Source organism: Schistocerca cancellata, chromosome 5 (assembly GCF_023864275.1).
Source record: "Schistocerca cancellata isolate TAMUIC-IGC-003103 chromosome 5, iqSchCanc2.1, whole genome shotgun sequence".
Classification (NCBI taxonomy): domain Eukaryota; kingdom Metazoa; phylum Arthropoda; class Insecta; order Orthoptera; family Acrididae; genus Schistocerca; species Schistocerca cancellata.
In genome coordinates, this window is record NC_064630.1 from 839105926 (window position 1) to 839122167 (window position 16242).

Genomic DNA, 16242 nt, shown 5'->3' on the forward strand with positions numbered 1-16242 from the left:
ACTCCAGTAATAAATATAGACTTTGAACAGAAGTCTGTAGCTAAGGTAGAATTTTCAAAATTTTTTGGTGTGTCCATTGATGAGAGGTTAAACTGGAAGCAACACATTGATGGTCTACTGAAACTTCTGAGTTCAGCTACATATGCTATTAAGGTTATTGCAAATTTTGGTGATAAGAATCTCAGTAAATTAGCTTACTATGCCTACTTTCATTCACTGCTTTCGTATGGCATCATATTCTGGGGCAATTCATCGTTGACTAGAAAAGTATTCATTGCTCAAAAATGTGTAATCAGAATAATTGCTGGAGCCCACCCACGGTCATCCTGCAGACATCTATTTAAGGATCTAGGGATCCTCACAGTATATACACTCCTGGAAATGGAAAAAAGAACACATTGACACCGGTGTGTCAGACCCACCATACTTGCTCCGGACACTGCGAGAGGGCTGTACAAGCAATGATCACACGCACGGCACAGCGGACACACCAGGAACCGCGGTGTTGGCCGTCGAATGGCGCTAGCTGCGCAGCATTTGTGCACCGCCGCCGTCAGTGTCAGCCAGTTTGCCGTGGCATACGGAGCTCCATCGCAGTCTTTAACACTGGTAGCATGCCGCGACAGCGTGGACGTGAACCGTATGTGCAGTTGACGGACTTTGAGCGAGGGCGTATAGTGGGCATGCGGGAGGCCGGGTGGACGTACCGCCGAATTGCTCAACACGTGGGGCGTGAGGTCTCCACAGTACATCGATGTTGTCGCCAGTGGTCGGCGGAAGGTGCATGTGCCCATCGACCTGGGACCGGACCGCAGTGACGCACGGATGCACGCCAAGACCGTAGGATCCTACGCACTGCCGTAGGGGACCGCACCGCCACTTCCCAGCAAATTAGGGACACTGTTGTTCCTGGGGTATCGGCGAGGACCATTCGCAACCGTCTCCATGAAGCTGGGCTACGGTCCCGCACACCGTTAGGCCGTCTTCCGCTCACGCCCCAACATCGTGCAACCCGCCTCCAGTGGTGTCGCGACAGGCGTGAATGGAGGGACGAATGGAGACGTGTCGTCTTCAGCGATGAGAGTCGCTTCTGCCTTGGTGCCAATGATGGTCGTATGCGTGTTTGGCGCCGTGCAGGTGAGCGCCACAATCAGGACTGCATACGACCGAGGCACACAGGGCCAACACCCGGCATCATGGTGTGGGGAGCGATCTCCTACACTGGCCGTACACCACTGGTGACCGTCGAGGGGACACTGAATAGTGCACGGTACATCCAAACCGTCATCGAACCAATCGTTCTACCATTCCTAGACAGGCAAGGGAACTTGCTGTTCCAACAGGACAATGCACGTCCGCATGTATCCCGTGCCACCCAACGTGCTCTAGAAGGTTTAAGTCAACTACCCTGGCCAGCAAGATCTCCGGATCTGTCCCCCATTGAGCATGTTTGGGACTGGATGAAGCGTCGTCTCACGCGGTCTGCACGTCCAGCACGAACGCTGGTCCAACTGAGGCGCCAGGTGGAAATGGCATGGCAAGCCGTTCCACAGGACTACATCCAGCATCTCTACGATCGTCTCCATGGGAGAATAGCAGCCTGCATTGCTGCGAAAGGTGGATATACACTGTACTAGTGCCGACATTGTGCATGCTCTGTTGCCTGTGTCTATGTGCCTGTGGTTCTGTCAGTGTGATCATGTGATGTATCTGACCCCAGGAATGTGTCAATAAAGTTTCCCCTTCCTGGGCCAATGAATTCACGGTGTTCTTATTTCAATTTCCAGTAGTGTATATATATTCACTTATGAAATTTGTTGTTAATAATCCAACCCAGTTCAAAAGTAATAGCAGTGTGCATAGCTATAACACCAGGAGAAAGGATGATCTTCACTATGCAGGGTTAAATCTGACTTTGGCACAGAAAGGGGTTAATTATGCTGTCACAAAAGTCTCTGGTCACTTACCAAACAGCATCAAAAGCCTGACGGATAGCCAACCAACATTTAAAAATAAATTAAAAGAATTTCTAGATGACAACTCCTTCTACTCATTGGCTGAATTTTTAGATACAAATTAAGGGAGGGGAAAAAAAACTAACTTAAACATTAGTGTCATGCAATATTTTGTGTAATGTAATATCTTGTACAGACATCTTTTACAGGGTGTTTCAAAAATGACCGGTATATTTGAAACGGCAATAAAAACTAAACGAGCAGCGATAGAAATACACCGTTTGTTGCAATATGCTTGGGACAACAGTACATTTTCAGGCAGACAAACTTTCGAAATTACAGTAGTTACAATTTTCAACAACAGATGGCGCTGCGGTCTGGGAAACTCTATAGTACGATATTTTCCACATATCCACCATGCGTAGCAATAGTATGGCGTAGTCTCTGAATGAAATTACCCGAAACCTTTGACAACATGTCTGGCGGAATGGCTTCACATGCAGATGAGATGTACTGCTTCAGCTGTTCAATTGTTTCTAGATTCTGGCGGTACACCTGGTCTTTCAAGTGACCCCACAGAAAGAAGTCACAGGGGTTCATGTCTGGCGAATAGGGAGGCCAATCCATGCCGCCTCCTGTATGTTTTGGTTAGTCCAAAGCAATCACACGATCATCGAAATATTCATTCAGGAAATTAAAGACGTCGGCCGTGCGATGTGGCCGGGCACCATCTTGCATAAACCACGAGGTGTTCGCAGTGTCGTCTAAGGCAGTTTGTACCGCTACAAATTCACGAAGGATGTCCAGATAGCGTGATGCAGTAATCTTTTCGGATCTGAAAAATGGGCCAATGATTTCTTTGGAAGAAATGGCGGCCCAGACCAGTACTTTTTGAGGATGCAGGGACGATGGGACTGCAACATGGGGCTTTTCGGTTCCCCATATGCGCCAGTTCTGTTTATTGATGAAGCCGTCCAGGTAAAAATAAGCTTCGTCAGTAAACCAAATGCTGCCCACATGCATATCGCCATCATCAATCCTGTGCACTATATCATTAGCGAATGTCTCTCGTGCAGCAATAGTAGCGGCGCTGAGGGGTTGCCACGTTTGAATTTTGTATGAATAGAGGTGTAAACTCTGGCGCATGTGACGATACGTGGACGTTGGCGTCATTTGGACCGCAGCTGCAACACGGCGAACGGAAACCCGAGGCCGCTGTTGGATCACCTGCTGCACTAGCTGCGCGTTGCCCTCTGTGGTTGCCGTACGCGGTCACCCTACCTTTCCAGCACGTTCATCCGTCACATTCCCAATCCGTTGAAATTTTTCAAACAGATGCTTTATTGTATCGCTTTTCGGTCCATTGGTTACATTAAACCTCCGTTGAAAACTTCGTCTTGTTGCAATAACACTGTGTTCTAGGTGGTGGAATTCCAACACCAGAAAAATCCTCTGTTCTAAGGAATAAACCATGTTGTCTACAGCACACTTGCACGTTGTGAACAGCACACGCTTACAGCAGAAAGACGACGTACAGAATGGCGCACCCACAGACTGCGTTGTCTTCTAAATCTTTCACATCACTTGCAGCGCCATCTGTTGTTGAAAATTGTAACTACTGTAATTTCGAAAGTTTGTCCGCCTGAAAATGTACCGTTGTCCCAAGCATATTGCAACAAACGGTGTATTTCTATCGCTGCTCGTTTAGTTTTTATTGCCGTTTCAAATATACCGGTCATCTTTTTAAACACCCTGTATTAACCTGACACGTTCCACATCATTACAAAGTGTCGTATTCATGATCTACGGAACAAGTATTAATCTAATCTAATCTAGATCTTTGTACCCATATTTACCTTGACTTTTTAAGTGTTAATTTATTTATGTTGTGGGTAACCAATTAGCTGAGTAATATCGTGCTAGATAAAAAATGCACCAAATAGTATGCAAGGGGCCAAATAATAATCTATTAAGAATCTTCAATATCGTGAAATTTGTAAGGTATATGAAAAAATATCCAAATTATGCTGAATATATTTGTCCATTGTGCATTACCAAGCATGGACAGTGCAGAAGCTAGGGCCAAATTTTTTTTTTTTTTTTTTCCAAAATGATGTAACCAGGAAGCACTACACTGTGCATTTCACCTTCCCTCAGCAGGCACTCACTAGTAGACAGAATAAAGAAGGAAAGAAGACTACTGTTTAACATCCTGTTGACAACACCATCAGGGACAGAGCATAAGTTCAGATTAAGGGAGGCAGTGAGCTGTGCCCTCTAAAAGCAACAATCACAGAATTTGCCTCAAGTGATTTAGGGAGATCACAGAAAACCTAAATCTGGATGATGGGAGTTTGAACTGTTAGTCTACTGTGCTGACCACTGGGCCTCACTTGGTATATTACATGGAATAGCCAGAGATTATTTGAAAATACCGCAGTTGACCCCACCTATAAGGAGAAAGGAACTGAAAATAATAGACCAATATATTATTCCTTCACCCTGCAGCACTTGTTTGTTGCATAAGTGGTGTAACCATCCCCTCCTCCCCCCCCCCCCACACACACACAGATACACTAGTGACATATAGGGGTATCCTACTGTGAATATGACCCCCCCCCCCCCCCCCCCCCACACACACACACACACACACACACAGATACACTAGTGACATATAGGGGTATCCTGCTGTGAATATGACCTGTGTTTGTAGTGAGTGGTGCTCACACACTGTTGATAAACACTACAAATTTGTACCACATTGTGAGATAGCTCTCCTTCCACAAAACAAGTGCCATTTTTCATAAAAGTAAAAAGCAATGTGATTGGTAAACCTACACACAACCACACCATGCCAGATACTATTAAATGCAGTGATAGCCCATCACCTATCAACATATTTTTAAACAGAGCAGAATAGTTATTAACAGAACCAAGACATGCAAACATTGACACACAGCAAAATTAACAACAAAAGGCTGAGGGATGTCATAAGCCATCAAATAGTTTATAGTGACTCACACTTCCTTTGAGTTTAAGCAGGAGATCATCTTTTGGAAGAATTTCTTCAAAATGATTTTGAGTGACTGGTTCTACAGTTGCATCAGCTACGACTGTAGGCTCAGTCTTATTCAGTAATATTGGTTTCACTTTCACCTTTTTCTTCTTTTTACTATCATCCTGCAAATACAGTACATCTGGCTATGTCATGTTTATACCCACATCCCAAGCAAAGAGACACTATGAGACAAACAAAAGCAAGAATGTCTGTAAGACATTTGAGATGTGACTGTTTTTATGACTATGCTATAAAACAAGTCTCCTGAGGAATTAAGAAGTTCCATCAGCAAGAGCCTACCACAAACAATTGGCCAAATGATTCCCAGAAGGAGCATGCAGTTTAACAGTATGAATACAAGGAAAATGATTCCTGTACCACAGTACACATCTCCCTGGGCTCTCATACAATATGCAAACTATTCTAGTTGAAAGAGATGAGAATTGTGTATATTGAAGATATTGCTAACCATAATTGGCAAAAGTTACTTCATGTTTGGAACAGAAAAATTTGACATAAATATTTTCTGAATCACTAATGTACAAAGCACCTGAGTCAACATTAACTAAAGCATGTGAACAATATCAATGATTAACAGAAGTACCAAAACCCTACTAGTAGAGCAACAAATGGGGTCTTTTGCCACAGTAGTGAATTGCACTTAAAATAGTCCACATTCAATATTTGTTACCTGACCTTAAAAAAGTTAACTGCAAAAGATTTTTAACATGCTTAGTGAAGTAATCCAGATTGTTTTTGGAAAAAGACCCTGTTGCCTTATTTTTAGTACATCTGAGCACTAAGCATTTTATGGCGCTAGCAATCCTCAAACCTAAAATTCACGAGCTTGACAGCCCTGCGTAAACAGACATATCCTATACAAAAAAAGCAACTAAAATCCTATTATGGTCATCTCCCTCTCAATGATTCGATAAACTTGTCCGGCGTGCAAACAAGCGTAAAGCATTTTGTCGTTTAGCAATCACAAAAGAAGTCTTACCTGCGTTACCTCCTCGTTTAGTACTTCGGCTTCTGGCTTCCCAAATTCGACGTGTACTTTCTGAGATGGCGAAGAACATTTTATCTGGGCTTCAGAATGTGCAGTCTTCTCCCGTTCAGCAGTTTTTTCTTTTACCTTTTTAACAGCTTTCTTTAGCTTTTTCTCTTTGTTTTTGTCTTTGGTACTACCGCCCAAAAGCAGTTTCTCTTCTGGCATATTTCTCTGTTCTGCTATTGCCTCTTCATAGGTTTTTTCTTTCATTGTGAAAACAGTCACTACATACACAACTATTGCAGACACGATTGCCACACCAAAACATATAGCAGCGGAGTATAAATCCATTTTTGGCTCCTGATTGGCTATATTAACTTCAGTGTTGTACTGTGAAATGTATTGTTTTAACTATCAGCTGGGGATAGCCTTTTTCTCCCTTGTCAGCTTCCTCCTTACACTGATGTTCGACTTACAAGACTCACCACGTCTTCGAAAGTACGGAAACCAATTTCTGGAGTACAACTTGCAAGCGACGATGGTTTATCAGGAAAATGTATAATCTGTTCCAGATTTGGTCTGTAAACACGGTGCAACTATCACATATGATCTAACCTCACTTCTCTACGATTACGACGACGCGTATGAATGTGTACCTCTAACGCTAAAATTAAAGGTATACGCGTAAACGCAAAAGACACGCCTATCCGAATTGTAATCAACCAGCTGATTGGTAGACTTGTGAGGAAAGAAATGCCACGTCCCGAAGCGTGTCACCCAATCAAAAACATCATTAGAAACATAACCAACGATAGTAGTTCCAGGGTTAATACAAAGATATAAGAGAAACGTTGCTAGAAGGATAGTCAGTTAAAATAAGTGAAATTGATTTACAGAAACGATATACACTGAAAGTAATTTTTGTGTGTTTAAGCGTGTGTGATCAAGTCTTTTATGACTAATTTGTGGCGCTAGATCTAACATGTAAAAGAATTTTCTATAGGTAAATACGTGTCAGATATCTGAAAGAATTAGTTATACTTAAAGGTATAGGACGATAAGCTATTCACTATCTTTCAGAAATATTATTGCTACTTTTTATACAATAACTTAGTATAAGAAATAATAAAATAGAAATATTACAATATGAAATGCTTTGATTACACTCTGTTACTAGCTACGAAACACATCCTTTGAACACAGAAGGCTCTAATTAAAAAAACACTAGAGACTGCTTTCCTAGGAATTTTGACTGAAATAATGAAGTTCGATACATCATAACTAAGCAGTGAGATTAGTATCGAAGAAGTTCGATTGTTGGTCCGCCATTATTCTTTGGTCGTGCTGTACTCTGTAGTACTAATACGTTGCACTGCAAATCAAGAAGAATTGAAGATTCCGAAGATCTTTGCTCAACATGGAGTGATTGTAGTTGAGTATATTGGATAATGTTTATAAGCGTTTGTTTTGGTTTGAAATGTCGGTATCTTGTGCCTTGAAGTCTTGCGTAGCTCATGAAGGCAACCACGACACGTTGGAACTACACTTTTTCCCGTTCCCGGAGGACGCAGAAATGTATGTCTCTAACTGGAAGATTTGTGTTTAAGTGGATTTTGTAGGTTATGGTATCAAATGTTGACATGCAGTAATTTCCCGCAAATGATTATTTCTTTGCAGATGTGAACTGTGGATTAAGAAATGCAACAGATTTGACTTGCTTGGCAAACCGTATAGCGAAATTCACCGTACGCTATACCTATGTGAAAGACATTTCAGTGAAGACGCATTCGAATCGCCGAATGTTCTAAAACCTAACGCTGAACCAAGTGTTCTTATTGAAGACATTACGTCTACTCTAAATCTCGATAAACCTGGGTAAGACAAGTGTGGCGCCATTATCGTAGTACATTCATTTTTTATCATTATTATTATTATTATTATTATTATTTGTCAACAGCTTTCCGAAACGACATGCTACATTGCAAGTACACAAATAACAGTAATGGGGTACCACAGCAGGAAATTTTGTGCACATTTTTAAACAGTAGCAAATGTTAAATATTTTATTACTCGTCCACGCCGCCCTAGTTGTAGTTGAGATAGTATTCTGATTGTCATATTTTATTGCCTGAAATTTACACATTAGCCATGCCAGTCAGTTGGTGAAGGCTATTGCATAAAAAGTCTTATAAATGTTTTAAAGAGTAAATATTACTCTTTCATGACTGCTGTTCATAATCTGCCTTCGTAGATTCAGGTCGTAATTTTTGTGTCTTGTCATACTGCTGGGTCTCATTTTTCCACGTTTTCTGAATATCTTCGCGAGTGAAGATCAGTATAATCTTTATTATTTGTTTTAGAGATTGTTACATATATGTCAGTTTATGATTTTGTTACACAGCTTTGTTTATTTATGAGATTAATATGGTACTTCATAAAGTTGATTAATGTGTGTTAATGGTGATGCTTTAATTGTTGGTGATGCAGGAACACAATGGGCCCTGAAGTAGTAGTTATTCCTTATACCATCTCTGCCAATGAAGAGGAAATTGTGGAATATGGAGGAGGGGAAATCAAAGAAGAAGAACAGGAAGTGTAAGGCATAATTTGTTTTAGATGATCTGATATTTGATTTCGTCTTGCTTGTATGTTATATATTATCCTACTACAGCTTGTTTTTTTATTTAACAACCCCCCTCCCCCGTTTCTCCTGAGTAGGCCATCTGTGGATCATGTTCCAATTTAAGTTGTTCAGTCTGTTTTCTTTTCTACAGTTTTTTTAATCTTGGTTTTTTTATTCCTACATTATTTTGCTGTGGTTTTCAGTACACTACATCAAAAATGAAAAAAGTAGAGGCTATCCCTTCATGAGGAGTAGGATTTTATTCCCTGTACAGCTGTGTAGGTCCAGATTTACCACACATTTGTTAAATCAGTTATTGATGGTTCATCTGAAGAGGTCTGTACTACTGTCCTTCCCCAACCATGCACTATCCATCTTGGGATTAGTCACTAATGACATTGTCATTGTCAAGCTGATAATCATGATCTTGCTCCCTTTTTTGCTCTTCTAAAACCTAACACTGGTAAAATAAAAGATTTGCATAGAAAGTATCTAAATATTCATAACAATAGTAATCTGCTATTGTGTCTACTTGTTACCCTTGTGTTCCAACAATCGTCAGCAAATATCACTGAAATATTTTGAAGATCTTGTTGGAAAGCTTATTACGCTTAGGTGTGGTACACTTGATTACAGTGCAGTATATTCATAGTTTAGGCTTCTGATAACACTTTCTTGCATAGAAAATAGCAATTCATATACAAGTGTTTGGAAACAAAATTTTCTTGAAACTTGGGATGATGCTTGGTGACTATGAAGACATTTCTTTTTTAATTTCTTGTATGTCTAAATAGTATGACCACAGAATTTCAGTAAGTATAACAGTAACAGCATAACATATTTTTAAACTTGTTCCAATTCTCTGAAATTGTAGAAGTTATTGGATTTTGTAGATAATGTAGTCTATGCCAGTGAAGTGTAAAGTACCATTTCATTACTGTCACTGCCTGCCATATTAAAGATTTGGTTGTAAATCTCAGTTTGTGCTAACTTCTGTAGCTTATTGGACTTTAAATTTGCCAGTTTACCATCAGTTAAATCACATATTTTTATTAAGATAATATTACTATATGGGTGTCCATAATGTGTCCCATTATATTATATTGTCACCAGATATTATGGACAGAAGCACTAAGTAGAACACTTCAAAATGAACAAGCACTTCGCAAACAAACTAATCATTCTTGCCAGCTGATATTTCCTGAGGAGTGGATTGGACCACCATCCTCCATTTGTACCAATCCATTGCCTGTTCTACACTGGACTATGAGTGTTTTGTTTATTCATCTACATTTCTGTCAATTTTATGACATCTTAACACAATCCACCATCGGAGAATACGTTTTGCCACTGGTGTCTTTCACAATAGTCCGGTTGAGTGTGTCTATGCAGAAGCTGCCACTGTCATACTGGTGTGATGTTCTCCTCAGTAGATGTGATGCCCTCTTTTTCAGTGACTTCCTTGACTGCCAGTATGGGGTGCGCCCTTCTTCTGTTAACCTTCCGGAGTTCACTTTCAACTACTGTTCTGGCAGCTTAACTTGTTGTTGCCTGCCATGTTCCCTATGGGTGTGAACCTCTCACCACCTTGGCTTCATGCAGCAGTCTGTGTTTGTGTTCCTTACATTTCATTTGCTTCCCAAACTACTCTGAATGTGATCTATCACTGTAAGTTTCTTGACCATGGCACATTACTTAGCAATAGCACCTTTGTGTACACTGATGGCTCTAAAACTGACTCTGGTGTCGGATGTGCCTTCGTCATTGGCACTTACCATTTTCGGTTTTAGCTTCCAGGATACAGCTCAATATTTGCAGCTAGCTCTTCACTCTCTATCTGGCCACCCTTTACTCTGATTCTCTCTGTGCCCTTCAGTACCTCTGTGTGCTGTACACACGCCATCTCTTAGTGCAGTGGGTCCAAGAAAGCTTCCACTTGATCACTGTTGAGGGAGCCATTATGATGCTCATGTGGGTTCCTAGTCACATCTGTCTGATTGGCAGTGAGGCTGCTGCCAAGACTACAGTTCTCCTATGTCAGCCTGCTAGCTCTTCCATTCCTTCTACTGATATCTGTGTTGCCATCTATCAGCAGATGGTGTCACTTTGGCATTGCCACTGGTCTTCTTTTCATGAGAAGAATCTCTGGGGAATTAAACCTCTCTCAATGGCTTGGTTGACCACCTCGTAGTCATCTCACCATAAGTTGATCATTTTAGCTAGGTTGCCTATTGGGCACTGTCATTTTAGCCATCGCTGTTTGTTAAGTGGTGATCCCTCAACATTTTGTGCTCATTGTCGTCAACCTTTGACAGTTCACCATTTCCTGACCAAATGCCCCATTTTTAGCTGCTTACATTCCTGTGTTTGTTTGTACCTGAGTTACCGGCTGTTTTAGCGAATGAAGTGTAGGACGTCGCTACATTTTATCCATCATACGGTATGGCAAAGAACATTTAATCTTTGGTTCAGTATCTCCAATTTCTCTAAGGCATATTTTGTGGACCTTTCTCCAAGAGGAAGTCCTCGTTTTTAGCTCTCTTTCGTTCTAGTGATTGGGCTTAATGTGTAGTTGCTTTTAACTTCTTTTTCTTGTTACTGTTCTAACATTATAACATGGGCACTTATGACCTCAGTTATTTTTGTACCCTACAAAAACTATCTTCCCATGTGTCAATACAAATGATGCCCTGGATTTGGACAGACTGGGAGCTATGCATTTTGACACGAATCTTTTATTGCTTTAGTAGTACGCAGAATTTCTTGTACATATGATTGCAGACACAAAAAATGTCTGTATTGTATGTCTTTAATTATATGTCAGTGAGATGAGTTGGTCTATAATTTCTGTTATTGCAGAGCAACATGACACTCTAATTGACATAGGATGTTCAGATTCCTCTCTCTCATCCAAATAATGTTTTAATGAAGAATGACACTACCTGTATGTTGTCACTATGTCTGAGATCATGATGACACATTGTAATACGAGAAGGCACTACCTGTTCGTCATAGAAGTCCCAGTGAAATTGTCTGATTCTTCTTGAAGCAACTAAGGTTCAAGCATTTTTTGCCTTACCTGATAAAGCTTTTAAATGCAGTAACACCCTGGACTTACGTGACATGTGGGACCAAGCTATTACTGTGTAAGTTGAAGTTGGGGTCCAATTTTCCATATAAATACATATAAATTATGTTCAATTAGGACCAGAGACTGTAAAAATGTAATTTATAGCCCATGTCACATAGGACGGTGTTTCTGCCCATAGAGGCAGAGCGACAGGGAAGCTTGGAGCAGATGAGGTCTGTGCATGCCTGCCAACAGAGTGCGGTCGTTGCCGAACTGTGCTGCTGCAGGTGACAATTAGGTTTGTTTGCCTTCGGTACATTGTAGTATAGAATCAAATCCAAGGAGGAATAATACATTTTAAAACTGATTTCGATCAGTCACCAACAGGAGAGAAATCTTACTTCACGTCTTTGAGGTTGCGTCCACTGCTCCACAGCAATCGTCTGTTTGAAGTTGGATCAGCTGACAGTTATTTGAAGGCGTCATGTACAATATTTCTTAAAATGATGATTGTCAGTTATTGTGACTTGGACTGTTGTAAGATGATGTAACTTACCAAACGAAAGTTTTGGCATGTTGATAGACACACAGACACACACAAAATTCAAGGTTTCGCAACCAATGGTTGCTTTGTCAGGAAAGAGGGAAGGAGAGGGAAAGACGAAAGGATGTGGGTTTTAAGGGAGAGGGTAAGGAGTCATTCCAATCCTGGGAGCGGAAAGACTTACCTTCGGGGGGGAGGGGGGGGGGGGGGGGGGAAGGACAGGTATACACTCGCGCGCGCACACACACACACACACACACACACACACACACACACACACACACACACACACACACACACACACATCCATCCGCACATATACAGGCACAAGCAGACATTTTTGTCTGCTTGTGTCTGTATATGTGCGGATGGATATATATATCTCCCTCTGTGTGTGTGTGTTGCTGCTACGCTTGACCTATCCGCTCATAGTAGCTCTCCAGGAAACGAAGCTACGCCCTTTCGATCATATTGACTTGGCACACTATACCTCTGTGCGTTTTGACCTACCCCCTGTGGCAGGTAACCTGGCTCATGGAGGGGTTACGTTGGTTGTCCGGGATGATTTCTACTACGATCCCATCACATTGCACACCGATCTGTAGACAGTTGCCGTCCGAATTACTCTCCCCACGTTTACATTTTCCATTTGTACTGTTTACACTCCATCTGCCTTTACTAGGGCAGACATGATGCAAATTATTGCTCAGCTACCTGCACCATTTTTGTTGACTGGAGGCTTCAATGCCCACCATCCCCTTTGGGGCTCTCCAGCATCCTGCCCGAGAGGCACCCTGTTAGCAGACCTTTTAACCATCTCAATCTTGTCTGCCTCAATAGTGGTGCCCCTACTTTTCTTTCGGACACAACTCACACCTATTCCCATTTAGACCTCTCTCTATGTACTACCCAACTTGCAGGTCGGTTTGAATGGTATGCTCTTTCTGATACGTATTCGAGCGACCACTTCCTTTGTGTTGTCCATCTCCTGCATCATACCCCATCTCCATGCTCAACTAGTTGGAACATCTCCAAAGCAGACTTGGGGCTCTTCTCTTCCAGGGCGACATTTCATGGTCAAAACTTCGCAATCTGCGATAGTCAGGTCGCACACCTCACGGAAGTCATTCTCACTGCTGCTGAATATTCCATCCCTCATATTACTTCTTTTCCACGTCGCGTACTGGTCCCCTGGTGGACAGCAACATATAGAGACGCACCTTTAAACGCCACCCTACGATGATGAATTGTATTCATTATAAATGATTACGTGCTCAGTGTCGTCGTGTTATTAAAGAAAGAAAGCCAGCTGGGTTGCTTTCGCAAGCTCCTTCAACAGTTTTACTCCTCCTGTTCTCTGGGGTAGTCTGCGCCAGCTATCTGGCACTAAGGTCCACTCACCAGTTTCTGGCTTGACGGTCGCGAATGACATCCTTGTGGCCCCTGTTGATGTCTCCAATGCCTTCGGCCAATTTTTCGCACAGGTTTCGAGCTCCGCTTATTACCACCCTGCCTCCTTCCCCCGAAAACAGGCAGAGGAGGCAAGGCCACCTAACTTCCGCTCCTCGAATCATGAAAGCTACAATGTCTCATTCACCATGCGGGAACTCGAAAGTGCACTTGCCCGGTCGCGGTCCTCCGCTCTGGGGCCTGATTCTATTCATATTCAGATGCTGCAGAATCTTTCTCCTGCAGGCAAAGGCTTTCTTCTTCGTACTTATAATTGCATCTGGATTGAGGGTCATGTTCCCACATGTTGGCGCGAATCTGTTGTTGTCCTCTCATTTGGTTTGGCTGCTCGGATCTCGACATCTACTTACCAATGTACAGTGTGGATTTTGTAGGCGCAGCTCTGCTGTTGACCATCTGGTTACCCTGTCAACATTCATTATGAATAACTTCTTGCGGAAGCGCCAGACAGTGGCTGTGCTCTTTGATTTGGAGGAGGCTTAAGACACCTCTTGGAGGGCGGGAATTCTCCGCACCATGCATACATGGGGCCTTCGCGCTCGCTTCCCTCTTTTTATTCGTGCATTTTTAATGGATCGACAGTTCAGGGTATGTGTGGGTTCTATCCTGTCTGACGCCTTTCGCCAGGAGAAGGGGGTGCCACAGAGCTCAGTTTTGAGCGTCGCTCTCTTCGCCATAGCGATCAATCCAATAATGGATTGCCTCCCAGCTGATGTATCAGGCTCCCTTTTCGTGTACGATTTTACCATCTACTGCAGCGCGCAGCGTACATGTTTCCTGGAGCGCTGTCTTCAGCGTTCTCTTGACCGTCTTTACTCCTGGAGTGTCGCCAATGGCTTCAGGTTTTCTGCCAAGAAGACGGTCTGTATTAACTTCTGGGCTACAAAGAGTTTCTCCCTCCATACTTACATCTTGGTCCCGTTGCTCTCCCATTGATGGAGACAACAAAATTTTTAGGTCTTACATTTGACAGGAAACTTAGCGTGTCTCCACATGTGTCATATTTGGCTGCCCGTTGTATCCGTTCCGTACATGTCCTCCGTGTTCTTAGCAGTACGTCGTGGGGAGCGGATCGAACCTTCCTACTTCGCCTATATCGGTCAATCGTCTGCTCGAAGCTGGATTATGGGAGCTTTGTGTACTCCTCTGCACGGCCGTCCTTTTTACGCCGCCTCAACTCTATACAACATTGGGGGTTACGTCTTGCGATTGGAGCGTTCTATACTAGTCCCATCGAGAGTCTTCATGCTGAAGGCGGTGGCATTCTGCTTATGTCATCTGCTCCGATTACCTGAGTGCCATCCAGAGCCTCAGTGATCCGTACAGTTCACCCTTTCGTGCACCGGATCCAACACTCTCTTCAGCAGCTGGCAGACGACGGTTCTCCGGTTACCTTTATGTGGGTTCGTGGCCGTGTCTGTATCCCTGGGAACGAAGCTGCAGATGCTGCGGCCTAGTCTGCGGTCCTCCAGCCTCAGAAAGATTCTTGTTGTGTGCCTTCATCTGATTTTAGCATGGTCATTTGTCAGCGTGCTTTATTGCTGTGGCATGCTGATTGGTCTACACTTTCTGAAAGCGAGCTACGAGCCTTGAAACCTCTCCCGAAGGCTTGGACGACCTCTTCACACCCTTCTCGGCGGGAGGAGGTCATTTTGGCCCGGTTACAGATTGGACACTGCCTGTTCAGCCACTGCCATCTGCTGACGGCTGTGCTGGCGTCGTTCTGCCCATGTAGGCAATTACTGATGGTACAGCACATTTTAACATCTTGTCCGAATTTTAATACACTGCACATTGATCTTGGTCTGCCATGTAGTCTGGATGAAATTTTAGTGGATGACCCAGGAGCAGCTGCTCGCGTTCTTCGTTTTATCCACTTGACAAACCTGTCTAAGGAAATTTGATTATGCTGTTTTCTTTTAATCCCTTGCCTGTTAATGTGCCTTTTATAGTGTCATCATTTTTAGTTGCTGTTTTAACATTGTGCCTTGCAGTGCCTTCATAATTTAGTCTGGGCGCTAATGACCACTGTAGTTGTGCATCCTAAAACCACAAAAAACCAAAAACCACAAAACATCCGCACATGCCCTGGCGAGTCATTTCTCCTGTGTACTGACTCATTGAGCAGCCTACAAGCTATCAACCAGTGCTACCCTCGCCACCCTCTGGTAGCGTCCATTCAGGATTCCATCTATGCCCTGGAACAGTCCTGCTGTTCCGTGGTGTTTGTGTGGACCACAGGACACGTCGGAATCGCTGGCAAATAACTTGCCGATAGGCTGGCCAAATGGGCAATGCAGAAACCACTTCTGGAGATAGGCATCTCCGAAGCTGACCTGCATTCTGTCTTACACCGCAGGGTTTTCCGGCTGTGGGAGATGGAATGGCATAACAGTACGCACAACATACTGCATTAAGGAGATTATGAATGTGTGGAAGTCTTCCATGCAGGCCTCTTGCAGGGAATCAGTTGTCGTCTGCTGGCTCCGCATTGGCCATACGAGGCTAATGCATGGTTACCTACTCCGTCG

At 43.0% G+C, this 16242-nt stretch overlaps 2 protein-coding genes across 9 annotated transcripts in view; one reads left to right on the forward strand and one right to left on the reverse strand.

Moving 5' to 3' along the window:
• LOC126187364 (kinectin) overlaps positions 1-6795 on the reverse strand; it is a 369916-nt gene extending 363121 nt beyond the window's left edge. For 3 of the 7 annotated variants that reach the window (XM_049928406.1, XM_049928403.1, XM_049928402.1), the window contains exons 1-2: positions 6014-6795; positions 4977-5135 (exon numbers count right to left, since the gene is read on the reverse strand). In XM_049928406.1, the coding sequence (XP_049784363.1) occupies positions 4977-5135; positions 6014-6355 (501 nt within the window). In that variant the 5' untranslated portion in view covers positions 6356-6795. The remainder of the gene's footprint in view (positions 1-4976; positions 5136-6013) is intronic. The other 4 variants (XM_049928407.1, XM_049928405.1, XM_049928404.1 and 1 more) reach the window with 2 other exon arrangements.
• A 538-nt stretch (positions 6796-7333) lies between these two features.
• LOC126187365 (zinc finger protein 665-like) overlaps positions 7334-16242 on the forward strand; it is a 186405-nt gene continuing 177496 nt past the window's right edge. For both annotated transcript variants that reach the window (XM_049928409.1, XM_049928410.1), the window contains exons 1-3: positions 7334-7579; positions 7682-7879; positions 8492-8599. In XM_049928409.1, the coding sequence (XP_049784366.1) occupies positions 7482-7579; positions 7682-7879; positions 8492-8599 (404 nt within the window). In that variant the 5' untranslated portion in view covers positions 7334-7481. The remainder of the gene's footprint in view (positions 7580-7681; positions 7880-8491; positions 8600-16242) is intronic.